Source organism: Micrasema longulum, unplaced genomic scaffold, assembly GCF_059751315.1.
Source record: "Micrasema longulum isolate JH-2025_06_02 unplaced genomic scaffold, ASM5975131v1 h1tg003124l, whole genome shotgun sequence".
Classification (NCBI taxonomy): domain Eukaryota; kingdom Metazoa; phylum Arthropoda; class Insecta; order Trichoptera; family Brachycentridae; genus Micrasema; species Micrasema longulum.
In genome coordinates, this window is record NW_028280220.1 from 47,518 (window position 1) to 64,419 (window position 16,902).

Sequence of the window (16,902 nt, forward strand, 5' to 3'; positions counted from 1 at the left end):
CTTCATGTAACAAAAATTACCAAGAAAAGCCGCGATTGGTGTACCAATGCAGTGCCCTATGCACCATTCATTGTGGAAAGGTAATGATGATAATGATAAAATAATAAATAATACAGTAAATCTCAATCCACCTTAATTTTACCCTGCCATGTGGATTTGGATGATACATGTTAAATGATTCATGTGGTTTTGGCTGGATTATTTATTCAGAAATTCTAGTAAAAATGCACACAGTCCATGTTCTATGGTTTAATGGTATAAATGTATTATTTAAACAGTATTTAAAATAATAATAACAATAACTAAAGCTTAACAGTAATTAATAATCTCAAAAAAATAGTTTCTTAACATATTACCAAAGATTACTAGGGTTCATTTTTATTTGTTTTATCTGTGGATACTTTCAAAAAGAGAACAAATGAATATAAAATGTAAGTATTTAAATAGTTCTTACCTGAAAATCATTTGTATTGAAATCGGTAACAAGAGAAACTTTAGGAGTTTGTGCAATTCCCGCGCTTCCCGGGGCACAGTAAATATTCTTGAGCAGGGGAGACTGAGAAAGTTTCCAACATATTGCATGTTCACGACCTCCACTTCCAATAACAAGGACATTCTTTTGAATATCCATGATTTGTTTTAAATCTATGCAAACAAGAAAATTCAAAATTGAAACCAATTATTTTACCGCACAAAAAATGACTAGGAATTTGTTTTCAATGTCTTTTTACAAATAGAATCCAATAAGAAACACCTTGAATAAATTATTTCTATTTTTGACAATCTAATGTGAATATAATACATAAATTTTCTACGGACTAGCTTTATCAGTTGTTACTTACACAATTACAATACTTGAGATAGTTGTTTCTAACATATTTTTTGCAAATAAACTGCAAAGTTTTAAATTAATTCCATCCATAATTAATTAATCTTTAATTTGGAAGATTCAAATTTCATAAATCCAACTGCTTAAATTATAAATCGTCAATCTTTAGTTTAAATTGTGACAATATTCACCTTAAATATTTATTTTATTTGATAAGTAGTTGAAATTATCAATGACACCAAAAGTTGACCTCATTTAAAAATTCAAAATAAAAACTGTGATACAAATAAACAATACTTACCAGCTTTAATATTGTTGTGTTTTACATAAAACAATGTTTAGACGATTTAGACGAGTAAAAATTAAATACTTATTCGTAGGTATGTATTATTTTAGTACACGAATATTATTTTTTTTACTTTTAAAAACACTTAAGCACTAATTTGTAAACCAAGTATTATCAAAACAGTTTACTCGCGAATGTGCGTATTGAATTTAGATTTACTCAATATTTATGGCTTTTACGAGGTTATAATCTTCAAAAGGTCAATTCAATCAAGATAATGCCGACACTTCACAATATCAGACACTTAAAAGAAGAATAAAACTATTCAAAACAAATATTTATTCATTTACTATTGTCATTTTTATCGCCGATTTTTTTTTTTTAATTGTTGAAAGTTAAATAAATAGTGAGAAATCAGTCAGAATGACACCTCCACAACAGCCGATTCTGCAGTCAAAAAACAAACAACTATTTCCAGCTGTAAACACGTGTTGGCTCTGCTATTCTCTTATGTTGTTTAATTTAAAGGTACCTACGTAATAACTAATAACGCATTGCAAAACGACTGATAAAACAAGTAAACATTGATTGACTTTTATTCGCTACGTCAATAATATTACAACGGCAATAATATTACATTTAAGTACAAATTTCTGATGCCGAATGAAATTAATAATAAATATTTAGTGTATTTTATATTGATTGAAAAATATCTCATTGGTATCATGTTAGATAGCAAAACTATCGAACTGAAAATTATAAATTCTTTACCTTGCGTAAATGAGTTTTTCACGATGTACTTGAAAATTTCATAAACGATTAAATTCCTACATTAAAATAATAATAAATGCAATTTTACGTTCTTACTTTCCTTCATTTATCCTATATAATTTCTTCAACATTTTCCTTATTTTCTCTTCCCACTATCTCCTTGTTTTGTCGTTAATTTTTATTAAATCCACTCTTATTTTAACAACTTAATATTTTATTTTTTATATTGTTTAAATCGTCGCTTTATTTTATTCATAATTAAAGGGCAGGCCCTATTATGTTTTTATTTATTTATTATTTGTCCCTAAATGTAAATGCTAAAACGTAAACATCTGTTTATATTCTAAATAAATAAAATAAAATAATCACTAATCATACAAATATTATTATTATTAAATTTCATTTTTCCCAAAACGTTCACAGAAAAAAAACCTATATTAGAGAGTTTTTCATAAGTACCGAATAATTAATATTATTTTTGGAAAATTAAAACGAAATCTTGGATACCGCAATGAAATGTTAAGGTTATCGCTCAGTTAGTAGTTATTATTGCAGTGTTGACCTGAAATCTCCATATCATAGAAATGAAATCTTTCTTATTGACTTAATCGTTAACATCAGAAGCGTGTGCATTGGTCCATAAATAATTAAGCAAGATGTTTCGTTTATCTTAAACAATCAAGACAACGCTACAACTAGTGTTTGCCGGTATGTACATATGTACACGAATTCATTAACTTTAAATCAGATCAAGAAAGCAAATATTTAAAAAAAGAATGCTCGGGTATTTTGGAATTAAATAAAAAATATTTTCCAACCGAGTTTAAGTTGTTGAGAATATGGAATTCTAGACATTTACAAAGCATATGATCTGTCATCGGCTGGGTTACGTTTAACAATTTACATATTATAGTGTAACATAATATTACATTAATAGGAAGTTAATGTCCATATTCACGTACGTCATTATAAAATTCTATATATTTGATGAATGATTAGTTTTTAATATCACATTCGCATGCGTACTGGCCCATTTTAGATAGTTAAAATGCGAAAAAAACTAGCCTCATATATCGTTTTAAAGGGAAAAGTTTTTTTTACCAATCAGAATTTTTCACATTGGATTGGTTTCCAAGCACAACAACGGCTAGTTTTTTTTATTAAGATGGTTTTAACTAATAATATTGGTATCAATCTCGCCAGGGAAAAATCCAGAATTCGTCTACAAAGATTTGGACGCACATATCGGGAAAATGACATGTACAATACTTGTTGATCTCCAGCATCTTTTAGTGTTGCCATTTTGCACAAATCATAAACAAATTAATAAATGTTCAGTCAATCTGTCTATGTCTATGCCGTCTATGGCAGTTTGTAAACGCGGCTCCGTTGTCAATGGATTTTACGTTTGTCTAGTTTTGTCAAGATTGAAATTTTTGTGTTAAATTTTCCGGTTTATCATAAAATAATCTTAACAGTTGCGCATCAATCAATACACAATGGCAGATGTTGTAGAATTGCGTATGAATGTGGCCGCTTTAAAGCGATTTGATCCCTACGCCCGAGATATTGTGGATAGTGCGACGCACGTAGCTTTATACACATTCGAAGACAACGAATGGGAAAAAACTAGCATCGAAGGAGCATTATTTGTATACAACCGCAATGGCAAACCGTTTCACAGTATGCTGATCATGAACAGATTAAATACCAACAATCTCATAGAGCCCGTGACGGACGGCTTGGAACTGCAGGTTCAGGAACCTTTCCTATTATATCGCAATTCCAAAAGACGTATATACGGTATATGGTTTTACGACAAAGACGAATGTGTCAGAGTGGCGGCTAGAATTAACTCACTTTCAAAGGAAACCACCAATAACAATAGTTGCACCGTTGCGGGCGCCCCGGGCGCGACCGCGGCCGCGGGCCCCGGCGATGACAAGACACCCAAAAAGATCGAGTATAAGAACCAGTTCGGCGGACCTCTAGACATATTCAGCATGCTGAGCAAGGCCCAGGACGATTACAACACCACCAAGGGGCTGGGGGCCGCGGGCGGGGGGAGGCCCGAGCCGCAGGCGCCCCGGGCCCCCGACGGGACGTCGCAGAGCGTGATGGACTTCTTCGCCAAGGCGGGCGGCAGTGGGGCGCAGCTCCCGGCCGGGCCCCCGCCGCAGGCCGCCGCCCTGTTCCGGCCGCCGACGCGAGACGGCCCCATGCTGCTGCAGCGCCTCATGAGCAACCCCGCGCACTCCGTGGAGCACATCGAGAAGCAGCAGCGCTCCGTCACGCCCGGGGACGGGGCTGACGGGGGCGCGAAGCGGAACGGGGGCTTCAAGCCCAAGCCCTGTCCCGCGGACACCAAGCGCAAGAACAGCCAGGGGAAGGCGGACGCCAAAACACAGCCGACCAGGATCCTGAGCAACAGAACGCGCTCCGAGCAGAACTTCTCCGACAGCAACGGGCAGGGAGGTCTCGAGGAGTGCGGGCTGGCGCGGGTGTGCTCTCCGAAGGCCGCGTCTCCCCTGGCGTGCTTCCTGGGCCAGCAGGCGCGGCCCGGCGAGGAGGATCGCGCCCCCTGCGAGACACCCCAGAAGCCGGCGCTCATGCCGCCCACCATGTTCACGTCCTCCGCCAGCAAGGCGGAGCGCCCGCCCTTGGAGGCGCCCCTCACCCCCATCCGTCCGCCGCCCCCCGAGCCCCTCACCCGGAACCAGCTGCTGCAGGCTTTCAACTACCTGGTAAAGAATGACGCGGACTTCGTCAATAAGCTTCACGAAGCGTATGTTAAATCATTCTCCGAACTGGTTTCGTAGGATCTCCGATCCGCTGACCGTACTCCTGTACAGTACATAAGATAGTTTAATGATGCGGGGGCGCCGGGTAGCCACCGAGTAGCGCTCCCGAGTTTTGTGATGTCGGCCACCGAACCTTCGGTGTCGATGTTTATCTTGTGATATATTTACTTAAGTTGTATACAAGGCTAAGTTATTTCCCCCAGGCTGCCAGTTTGTAGATCTTTATTTTCCGATTACAAATTTCGTTGACAAATGATAAGTAGTAATAAATGTTACTTGATTTTATACTTCTGTTTTATTCCGTCTTAACTCGCGCTTCCTACAATGGCAGATTCCTTATTACTGTCTGACAAAGTGTTGCATATTTGACAAATGTTCTATATTCATTTCATAACCTTAAGCAGTTAGATTAACTAAATATTCATGAATCATCCACTTGAATGAACTTTATTATTTGTGCTATGGAAGTTGTCAATCGCAGAAGTTAAATCAAATTATAATTCTTTGGATCGCAATGATCCCCTGTACTTCAAGAAGATTGACTCAATCAATTCTGTTAATAAAAGAGGATTTTTGAACTAGTTTAGTTTTATTTTCTTCCAGTCTTTGTCTCTTGAAATTGACGGAGTGGAACGTTATTTCATTTCAACAATGCAATATAAACAACCTGGCTTAATTCCTTCTGGTCCATCACCAGTCAAGATTAAATGAAATTGTAAATTGTCTGTTTTCAATTTAATCAGATTTTGATTCTATAGTTTTATTTCAACCCATGTTATTTTAGATTGTTTACAATACACATATAAATCATCTCTATTCAGGTTAAATTACTGGCTGGTCCATATATTTTTTCATATTTTAAAAAGTTAATTATTTTCAAATAATAAATTAAAAAATAAAGCCCTGAACGGTATAGTTTTATATTTCTATTATACATTACAAAATATTATATTAAATATTACATTACAAAGTTTAAATAAAATTTAAAATTCCTGCGAAGAAGGTATGTAGGAAGAATTGTTAGGAACATCAGCTGTCAAAATATTTATTATTCTACTGTTCAATAGATGTCTCTTGTTATATCGGAGATTCAAACCATTTAATTTTACGATAAAAGAAATATAGATGTCGCTAGTGTTGTTCAAATATGTATAGGTAGGTTGGAAAAGGTTAGGATATAGAATTAAGAATAGTCTATGGGTTAGAACAAGAAATACAATATATTGAGGGAGCGAAGTATGGACTTGGAAAACAGGGATGAAAGTAGGCTGAATGCTGTCGAAACGCGATCTCTCAGGCGAATGTATGGTAAAACTATGTACATGTTAAGATCCGTACATTATGCAAGGCGGAGGTAAGCATTTTCAATAAAATCAAGAAAGGAGCTCTGCGTTGGTTTGGACATGTGGAGCGAATGGACAGTGAAAGAACGGCTAAGAATATTTACAATGCGAATGTTGATGGATTCAGAAATAGAGGAAGACCGCGAAAGACATGGCGTGACCAAATCCAACAAATACTTGTTGATGGACATGTTAAAAGTCGGAATAATCGGCGCGTGTGCATGAGAAGATGTATGAAATGTAAATGTAAAGGAAGCGAGTTCTGTATGCAAAGATAGAGTGATGTGGCGTTTTATCCTCTCTTCCTATCCTTACGGGGAAACGGTGTGATGGTTTGTTTTCCTATTTCCAAATTTCATCTGTTTTGGGATATTTACGAAAAATGCGTATGTACCTGTGTATTAAAAAGTGATTTGTATCTAATTAAATATAGCTTTAATTTCTTACCCATTTCTAAAATATTTTTTCTAAGATGAATTTTGGAACTGTTTCTAAGGGACAAGATTTGTGTATTAATCATTAAGACATATAGAGATGATACTCCATACAAATCCGAGCTATAAAGTTGTCCCAAAAGGAAAGGGAATAACCAGCAGAGTGAGCAAGTATCGTCACATCATATCACGTCGACTTTGACAAGCAAAACAAGTACAGTAAAAAGCACTGACTGTTTACATCGGTCTACTGTAAGTTCTATTCGGTATGTCGCTCCCATCCGCATACGCATTACCTTTGTTTGTCGTTTCACTATACGCCCGACTAACTGAGCAGGACAGAGACTGGAGATAGTTTACGACTCATAAATACAGGTAACATACTAATAAAACGTTTTTTAACATTAAAATAGCTATTTTAAACAAGTATTGATTAAGATAAAAACATTACTTACCGGTGAAAGGTTATACTATCGCTCTTTCTATTTTTTCCAGATCGATTTGTACAGCATCTTAGCGTACATTTATAGGCATTTTAGTAATTGCAAGGAGACAAAAGTTCAAAAGTAGCCGGAGAATGCTCGCAACAGACTAAAGTCCGTTCTATCAGACAAATGCCAATTGGCCGCAGGTTGAGGGACCATATTTCGAACACTCCTGTTTACTCTAGTTATATACCTCAATATTAAAAGCAGAAAATCTCAAGAAATTGGAAGCAGACAGATAAGATTTAGCTTTTTTTTTTTTTTTTTTCTCTTGTTCCCGTTATTCATTGCTTTGCTTATGCATACAAAGCTTTTTTCCTGGTATGTATATTTGCACAATAGTTATTTTTCACGGGTCTGAGTCAATTCCTTCATTAATTTTTTTCATTTTTGTAACTATGGCCTTTAGAAAGTCAATGTATTTTTCGGCAGTAGCTTCATTTTTTATAACTTCCTCTGGGTTTTCAAAAATTTGGCCGTATTTGTAATTTGGCTGTATTGTATGCAGTTTAACCTCTCGGCGCCAAACATAGGACAATCTAGTAATATATGGAGGACGTCCTGAGAGCTGAGTCCATCGCAAGGGCAGCAATCGTTTTCTCTTTTTTTAAATCTATAAAGATATTTTCGAAAAGCACCATGACCTGAAAGCATTTGAGTCAGCTCGTAAGTCCGCCCAAAAGTATCCAATATCTCGGCATCTTTTATATTTTTGAAAAACAATTTTGTTATTTTGCCTGTATCACTTGATAAATATCTTTTGTTCCAAGTATCGTATGATGTTTCTTGCACTATTTTTTTAATATATGATATGGGAATATGGTCATAGGTAGGGAGAGTTCTCATTTTGGAAGCTTTTTTCGCTAATTCATCCGCTCGCTCATTTTCCATGTTGCCATCGTGTGCTTTAATCCATGTCATTGCAATTTCATTTTTTAAATGTTCGGTATTTTTTTCAGCAAGCTCTTTAATTTCGTAAATAATTGGATCTGTGGACTTTGGATCATTCAATCCTTGTAGGCTTGACATGCTGTCACTATGTAGCATAATTGTAGAATTTTTGGCATTTTTTAGTGTCCACTTCAAAGCTTCTTAGCTTATAGCCACTAGTTCACTTTGGAAGACAGTACACTCATTTGCCAACTTTATTTGTCTTTTAGCAGTTTCAACTTTATTTTTAAAAATGACAAATAAGATAAGATGTAGTTTGGAATTGCAGGATTTGCCATAAAATGGCATACTCAGTCAATTTTTGACAAAAACTGGAGTAGATGATTTTTGGAAATGGGCGACTCACATAACGCACATAAGACAGTACAAATGTTGTTTAGGAAAAAAATATCAATAAAGTCCTCACGACAAGCTTTCCTTGGATTAGTGTCGTTATATTGCATACTATAGTTAGTTTCTTTATATTGTATTTTGCTAGATATTTGTTATATGTATAACTCCAACCGCCCATGCGCTCTACGAGACGTGGCGTAGTCTAGCACCTAAAGACAATTAAAATTTACTAGGAACTATTTCCTTTTCTAATCTACAGAAGGATGCTATTCCCGACTGCCCATGCACTCTGCAGCTGCAAGCATGTTGGGGTGAGATGGCGGGGCGGATATTGGAGTATTAGAAATAAATTTTCTGTGTCAGCAAGTTTTGTTTTCTTCGAAAACAGTTGTATACTATTTGTTTGAAAAACTCCAGATAAAATCAGGCACTTTTGAGAGTAGATATTTAATCCTCCCTCCCCGGTGATGTAATGATGTAATAACTATAATATCTTTATAAATATAATAAATATTGGGTTTAGATTTTCAGTATTCTTCCATTACACATTTACGTATCAACTGAAATAATTTGTTATTAAATAATAAGTACTTTTAGGCACAAAAAAGCATTTTATCGGAAATCGGGGATAAATTACAAATATCATCAAAAGTATACTTACAGTATACCAATAACACCTGGCGTTACACGTCCACTACATGTTCAGTCACGTAGTCCAGTACTTGCTACTTAGTAGCTCTCGGGAAGTTGGCGCGGGTGCACTTTTCGCCCGAGTCGTTAGCGATACCCAATGGTTTTTTCATGTTTTCAGCAGTTACATTTGAAATATTATCATCTTTGAATTAAATTATGGTTAATTAAAGCCATTCCCTATAAATATTGTATTTTTTAATCTCTTATTTTTTTAATGTGTAGTGTTTTTAGGACAGTAAGGGAAAGGTTAAAGGAAAATTTATGAAATAATATAAAAACGATAGGGACACGCCAATGGTGGATATTTATAGAGTGAAAAACTGCCACTCTACTGCCATAATTATGGATAACTTATAAAGCGCCATTTTCGTAATATAATACCTCAAGGGCGCTTTACAAAGTGATTATATAAAGATATAAATTTAATTTTAACTTAAGAAAAATAATGTACTAATCCAACACATGTTCCAGTGTGAGTACAATAGGACAAACTTCACCCACCATTCTCCCCTCCCCTAGTGAGCATCCGCAGAACTAATGGACTTGCTCCACACCACTCCTGCTGCTATTAAATTAGCTATCCTTTCCATTGAATGACCGTTCCCTCAATTCTCCTCTTTTTGATTTCCATTCATCTTTACGTATTTCCTTTTCTTTTCATTTTTATAATTAACATATTAGTGAAATAATTGTGATTATATTTTGTGTCAATTACTATAATACTTTATGTACTTCTTAACCGAATATTGTAAGAGCCCTCTGGGCGTTCATAAATAAATAAATAATCCAGGGAGAAAATATGGTAATATGTTTGTATGAAGAAAAGTCAGACAGCGCATCCCCTTAATGGGTCGATCAATACTAAAAGGTTATGGTTTTAGCATTAGGAAATAATTAAATAATCTGCCTACTGATTTTGACAAGAAGATGCGTCTTGGCAAAAGCACTCGATGGTCAATAAATAAAAATAATGTTGAATAAAAAAGAGTAATATTTTCACATAGCTTTTATTCACAATAATAATTGTATAAATAATTTTAAAGATAACTCTTCATTCTTCGGTAGAAAAAAATATTTTGTTCATCCGATACAAGTAAAGAGCACATTGTATCTTAGGTACATACATAATAGTTATATACAAATAGTTTAACATCATTCATCATCGTAACAATCAACTTGGAACAGTTATTAGAATATCTATCTTCATATATAATAAGTATTAAGTCACTTGTTTAGGTAAGTATTGAGGGGAATAGGCATGCTTTAAATCAATTGTAGGTAGCACCTTATACTTTCAACTAAATATTAAGTTTACTACACAAAGTTTAGAAAAATATAGGTTTTTATGCAAATGGTACCGTTAAATTTATGCACTTATCGAAAATAATGTTAATGGCGGAGTTTTTGGATATCTTCCAAGTATTTTCAAAGCAATTACGTACTTCAAAATACATAGATAAAAACAGCAGCGTACATCAGTATAGTTGAAAAGTTGTAATGTTTAGGAGTAATATGCTTGTATCACAATCGAATAGAAGAAAACGTAAAACTTGTATATCTTTAAGACCCCTGAAAAATATTTAATAAGTTGGTGATAAAAATGTATTGTTTTTTATAATTTTCATAAGTTAAAATAGTAAGCTATTTTTTACTATTTGGAAACTACAGATAACCATAATAAATTCACAAGAAACACTTTTATATTATACTTACTATAATTCATATAAACTTTAGTTTGAATTAACAGTATTTTTTCGTCAATTAATTATGTATAAAATTATGCAAGTATACGTACATATCAAAAGCATGTAAATAACTTTATTATGAAATATTAGGCACTGCAATTATCAATTGGCAATAATTCATAAGACAGACATTACATTTTTCTTTAATGTTAATAATTATCATATTATTTTTAACAATATAAAATAGTTCAAGAGTCAATGTTTTACTTTAATAGAGGAACTGTAAATTCTAAGATTTTAGAGGGAAGAATATTGAAGGTAAATAGACATAATAGTTTGTATTTTTAATTAACATTAATTTTTTTCTTTAAAAAAGTATCAAACGCGTCACATGCTTTTTTGGATTTTAGCAAATATTTACAATATAGAGATATAGAGAATGTATAAATATATTAAGGGAAGTATAATGTTAGTAGATAGCGCTATTTACATAGAATATTGTTTTCAAAAGAGCAGCAAAAAAGTTTTATAAATAGTAGCGACTACACGAAAATTGACAACATTTTAGTAAACCAATTTGAGATCATTTTGGACCACTAATATAGAGATTCTTGCGCAGGCAAACATCATAAGCACACGGATAATTATACTATATTGTAAATTGTAACAACCGACTATTAAATCTATGTTTAAAATGCATACAAAAATACATTTAATCTCATCAGAATCTCAACACAGTATGTTCACATTTTTAACGAGTGAATATTATTATTGTCAGAATATTTCGAGACAGTCATTCAGCACAGTTATTGTTTTATTTGACATGCATTAATAGCTAATGAACGATCAATAAATTATTTTCCAAAATTCGGCACACTTTTCAGATTTAAAAATGACTACATTAGGAAGTTCTCATTTACAAAAATCCTGAAGTTTTGAGTGCATGTATACTTTGCAATCTTATTTTGAATTATATTGTCCATAAGATGACATTAGTGGTGCATTCAATATTTAAAAAAATAAAACTAAAAATATACAGCGCAAGGATAAATACATTAAAAAATATCTTAAATAAGCTCTCTCATGGTGAGCTCATTTCTTATTTACATCAATATTTCACATTTCTATTTACAATATAAAAGTTATAAATGTGTGGTAAGCATCACAAATATCAGTCAATTTATGTTTCTAATTCTTTCGTATAACTGTGTTAGGAAAGAAACGCTCGTTTAAGACCTAGCGTCAAAATTTGGCTCCGAGGAGGCAATGCAGGAAGTCACGAAATTGCTCTAACTTAACTTTAACAATACAAACTCCAGAATCTACAGATACAATCAGATCCATGCCCGGGAAATGTATATTATTGTCGCTAAGTCTTCTACTGCGAGCCACTCTACAAGGTTCCACCAGTGGAATCGAACTCTACTCTAATATACATTGTACATACATTAATAGCGTTTCTGCAAGTTGGTAACTTTTCTACAGTGCTTTTGTATGTAGAATCCTTCAAAAGCATAATTATTACACATCCAAGATACACTTCAAATTAAACAAAGGTTAAATTTATCACTTTATGGGGTCTCTACCATACGGAGTACCACCAAATCACAGATCACCCGTCAATCTCTCATTTCTATCGTGTTTTCTTTATCGCGGACAGTGGTGACTGTTGGATCCCGTCTGTCCCCAGTAGCGAATGGTCTCCTTGTTGTAAAGCTTGTCATCGGGTGGTAGTCGCTGTTTCTCGTACAGCTTGGTGTTGCAAGACGAGGAATCGCTGTCCGCTTGCGAGTGCGCAGTATTGATGTTGATGTTAGTTTGTTCCTTGTTAGTAGGTTTGTGTACAGGACTAGAGTGCGGTATGTGGGGATGCGGTATGACGATGTAGGTGTCTTCCGAGCCCGACGAGGCGGCCATGTTGAGCTTGGCGTTCTCCTCGTTCTTGACGAGCAGAGGGAGGTGTACGGGGGGGAGATGGCCCGGAGACGCGGTCCTCTGGATGGGAGACTTCTTCATCAGAGGCTGCTCAAGAGGGCCCTGTGTCGAGCTCTGATGGACATAAGCAGTGCTGCAATAAATAAAAAAATATATATTAGTTATATTTCAGAGTGTTATATTGAATTTATTCCTCGTTTGTTCCTGAATTTAAAGTTTGAAATTTGAGAAAGTGATTAAAGAGGATATGCGGCAGGGAGCGGTTTGATTAATAGATTTTTAAATATACAGTTATTCTGTCACTCTCTCGCAGGTGAAAAAGACTACGGACTGATTATACCTAACTAAAGTCGAAGTCTCGTATTCCCATTTCCCGTGCCCAAAAATCGTACCGTAGTTTCAGAATGAAATTTTCTGTGCCGGTATGTTTTGTTTTTTTCAAAAACAGTTATCATATTTGTATACCGTACGTCCGAAGACGGCAGATAAAACTAGGCACTTTGAAGGGTTTTTTTAAAGGACAATTTACAAAATAAAAAAACAATAGGGACTTGCCAATGGTGGATTTATAGGGCGTAAAAAAATCACCGCTCTACTGCCTGAAACCAAGGAGATAATAATGGAATACGTTTGTATGAAGAAAAGTGAGACCGCACATCCTCTTAATGGGTTGATCAATTTTCAAAAATTGTGGTTTTCGTATTAGGAAATAATTGAATAAGCTACTTATTGATTTTGACAAGAAAATTGATTTAATTCTTGAAGATGCGCCCAGGCAAATGCACCCAATGGTCAGTAAAGATAAATAAACTAAACAAGGTTGATTTGATAATTCATACAAAACTCGTTAAGTATATAAAAATAAAGTAAAGGAGTAGTCAGATCATTATTTAAAATAAAAGAGCAAGCAGTATTATCAGCTCAGAAAAAGCTTAATGAGTTTACATTTACATATATGTATTTTGAACTGGCCTTTGCCAATATTGCAAAATCAAAGACTCATTTCCATTCAAGTGATTAATGAAAGCATTTACTGTTTGGAAATTCAATTCACCTTAATTTATGAGAAGCGTCTTGTGTGTCTGTCCGCAGCATCCTGATGGCGACAGAGATGAGGAAGAAGAGAATGAGTGCCCCGAAGATGGGGACAGCGATAGTCGCCACTCGGAACCAAAGTTCTCCGGTTGTCTCTGGGGCCTCGTCAGTGTTGGGGGCTCCTCCTCCTGTGCTCAGAGCATTGAGGCTATTGGCACCTGAACAATAATAAAATAATCATGTTAAAATACTATTTATTTACCCTGTAAATGCGCATGAAGTTGGCTAGGAACAGTGAATGAAAACTCCACTAATAAGGTTTTTAATAGTACCATAAAATTTTAAATAACTCTTTCATACGCTAATATAATTTGTTTGATATTTAAAATAAATTCATTTTGTAAAATGCATTCTCTCACATAACCTATCACACATGCACACATACTCAATTATAAACATATAACACATGCACTAAATCAGTCATCATAAATTTTTACTCACCATTTACATGAAAATAATAATTTTATTTAATAACAGGTTGACACTTTAATGCACTTAGTTAGATAGACCGGTTTCATGTCTTTCACATATTTAAACTTGTACATTTTTATTGGTAAAAAAAACTTCTTACGAGTCATACCAGTCTGACGGTGTCTCAAGAGCGATGAAACCTCTCATTGGTTTATGTAAGTAAACATTTCAACCTGTCATTAATTAAAAATATTATTTTCTAAATTACAGTGAACTTCTATCAAGAAATTTCACTAACTGATTAGAACATTAATTAGAAAGAATATAATTAATTAGCTTAGTTTTATCATTTGTGTTTCCTTTAAATTAAATAAATAAATTTTAGTATGAATATATATCATACTTGATAATAATAATAACCATGGTTTATTAGCAAAAATAACAATTACTTTATCTACTACACACACACTTAGGTAATAGATTTCTCAGGATCATGTCTAGTCTGCCTAACTAGGTACAACCTGTATTAAGGCAGACATTTTTATTCAAAATAAACAATAAGATTACTACCTACTAGTTAATTTATTATACAGTTATACAATATTAATTTATACCATTTGTTATTTAAGGATGTTTTTGAGTAAATTTTCCGATTTTTCTCGACCAAAACCCAGTAACCAATTTTTTTTACAAATTTATTTAATTGAATTCGGGTCATGGTTTTGCAATATTTGGGTAACATATTGAACATTTTGGGGCCCAGAAACCTGAAATTTCTTTGCCCGAATTCAGAGTAAGTGGTAGACCCCATGACCCATCCTCTAGTTTGACTTCTGGTAGTGTGGGAGTGTTCTTTTTGGGATTTGGTATAATAATTTGCTTTCACAAACATTATTATTCTAAAAATTTATAATTGCCCTATATCTAAGATCTTAAATTCCTCAAATAATTTGACGCTGGAGTACCTGAAGGGCATAATAACAACAATGATGTTTTAAAAATGAATAAGAATGAGCATCCGTCGAATTTTCAAAATTTGTGTTAAAACAAAACTTTTAATATTGATAATTTAAAAATTATTTCATGAGTTAATTGCAGTTTTTATTGAGGGCTATTAAAGAAGCAGGTATTTTCTAACACGTGCTTTTTATTTTAAACAGCATTAACAAACAAATATACTTTGGCAATGTATGGGCAAAGAGTTAGAAAAGAAAATATTTTTACTTTAGTCAAAATTACCTGATAAGGAGTCGTTGATTCGAACCCTCGCCAGGGGATTGTCCACGTGGTTACAGAGATCGCTGAAGCAACACAGCAAGAGGGAGGAGCCCCACGCCCCCGTTAACCTTCCCGGGCTGTTCATGCACTTACTGGTCAGGTCTCTGCAAACAAAATATAGTTGTTTAAAACAAAGTTAATTAAAATGTCAAACACACTTATGTATTACAAATATTCCGCTTTTTGCCTTACTAACCCGTTCACATATTAGCAAATATTACATTGCTCTCATTAATTCTTAATACGAGTGAATAGATAGCAAATCACTCCAAGCAATAGCTGCAACAATTTTTAAGCGTGATGTTTGGAACAAAATGCCAATTGATTAACTCATTAATGTATAACACCAGTAGTGTTGCTATATGGATATGAATCCTGGCACCTTACTAAAACTCAGAACACCAAACTTCTGAGTTGCTTGAGGAAAATTAGGTAAAAGGTGGATCGATTTCATAACTAACATTGAAGTCCGAGAACGGACGCAACACATCCTAAAACTAGCGTTTTGATGGTGAGGCGGTGGACTAGGCATGGACACATGCTGTGGATGCCTCGGGAGAGCTTCGACCCAAGTTGCCTCTTCTTCACATCTATGACTTCCGCCGTCCTGGAACATCGTCGATGACAATCTTTCGGCTTCATTCAGCGGAACTAAGGGACGCGGGATTGACGTGGGAGGACGCGAGAGTGCTAGCTAGCGATAGGGTCTTCTAAAGGCGTTTGGTGATGTTCCCATGCTCCACTTGGAGCGGATGCGGAAAAAGAAACACCATTACACTTCGGAGGCCGCTGGTTCTTTGATAAGATTTGAACTTTTAACTGAATTAATTTAGAATCCGGATAGTAACAGGATTCGCGATTGAGTAATTTAACAAGGGAAATGCAATTAGTACGTCAGCTGATTAGAAGGGTAATCGATCACCTATGCGCCGGTAAAAATATGAATATTTTATCTCTCTCGCCGTCAACTGTCACGACCCGTGACAGTCGCAGGCGCCAAGATTAGGTGCAATCTTCCGCACGTCATCGGCCGTCATTAGGTAGGTACCTCTCAACTTGTACACGACAAGCTGTTTTAATAAAAAAATTAAACAAACATTAAATACAAAAAAAAACGTAATTTACAATATATTTTGCCTGTGGAAGAATTGTGATTTTCTGCACCACTTGTATTGCATCTACGTAAATTAAAATTATTTTAATATCTCGAAATTCTGGAACATCGAGTGGTAGTTTTTCCTCTTTCTTTAATTATTATTATTGTGGATAACTTATATAGCGTCATTTTCGTAATATAATACCTCAAGGGCGCTTAACATAGTGATTCTATAGATAAATAAATTTAATTGAAGCTTTTAAAATTGTAATTTCATTAAAACAATTTATTTTGTTGTCACATGCTACGGATTTATTAACAACTATATATTATTTACTTTTGGTACACATAGTTATTTAAATATGATAGATTTAAGTTTTTCACAATTATTTTAGCAACATTTTTTGATTTTTTGAAGAAAGTTCAGTGCTAAGGGAAATTGGATATGTAAAATGTTTTTTTACACGCGGTAAAAA

The 16,902-nt window shown here is 34.5% G+C and overlaps 3 protein-coding genes across 4 annotated transcripts in view; 1 reads left to right on the top strand and 2 right to left on the bottom strand.

The window, feature by feature from the left end:
- The window catches only part of Gart (trifunctional purine biosynthetic protein adenosine-3 Gart), a 37,449-nt gene extending 34,440 nt beyond the window's left edge, over positions 1–3,009 (bottom strand). The window contains exons 1-2 of one of the 2 annotated variants that reach the window (XM_088241863.1): positions 2,988–3,009; positions 455–645 (exon numbers count right to left, since the gene is read on the bottom strand). In XM_088241863.1, the coding sequence (XP_088097989.1) occupies positions 455–631 (177 nt within the window). In that variant the 5' untranslated portion in view covers positions 632–645; positions 2,988–3,009. Of the gene's footprint in view, positions 1–454; positions 646–1,130; positions 1,657–2,987 lie in introns of those variants that run through there. The other variant, XM_088241862.1, reaches the window with a different exon arrangement.
- Positions 3,010–3,228: 219 nt separating this feature from the next.
- Positions 3,229–4,972, top strand: DCP1 (decapping mRNA 1). Its single transcript, XM_088241864.1, has one exon. It carries the CDS (start codon positions 3,386–3,388, stop codon positions 4,703–4,705), a length of 1,320 nt encoding a protein of 439 aa, XP_088097990.1. The 5' UTR covers positions 3,229–3,385; the 3' UTR covers positions 4,706–4,972.
- Positions 4,973–9,917: 4,945 nt separating this feature from the next.
- LOC148271082 (uncharacterized) lies at positions 9,918–16,302 on the bottom strand. The gene is made up of 4 exons (XM_088241861.1): positions 16,253–16,302; positions 15,292–15,434; positions 13,601–13,799; positions 9,918–12,679 (listed from the first exon to the last, which is right to left on the bottom strand). The coding sequence occupies exons 2-4, from the start codon at positions 15,413–15,415 to the stop codon at positions 12,259–12,261; spliced, it is 744 nt and encodes a 247-aa protein (XP_088097987.1). The 5' UTR covers positions 15,416–15,434; positions 16,253–16,302; the 3' UTR covers positions 9,918–12,258.
- Positions 16,303–16,902: the final 600 nt, after the last annotated feature.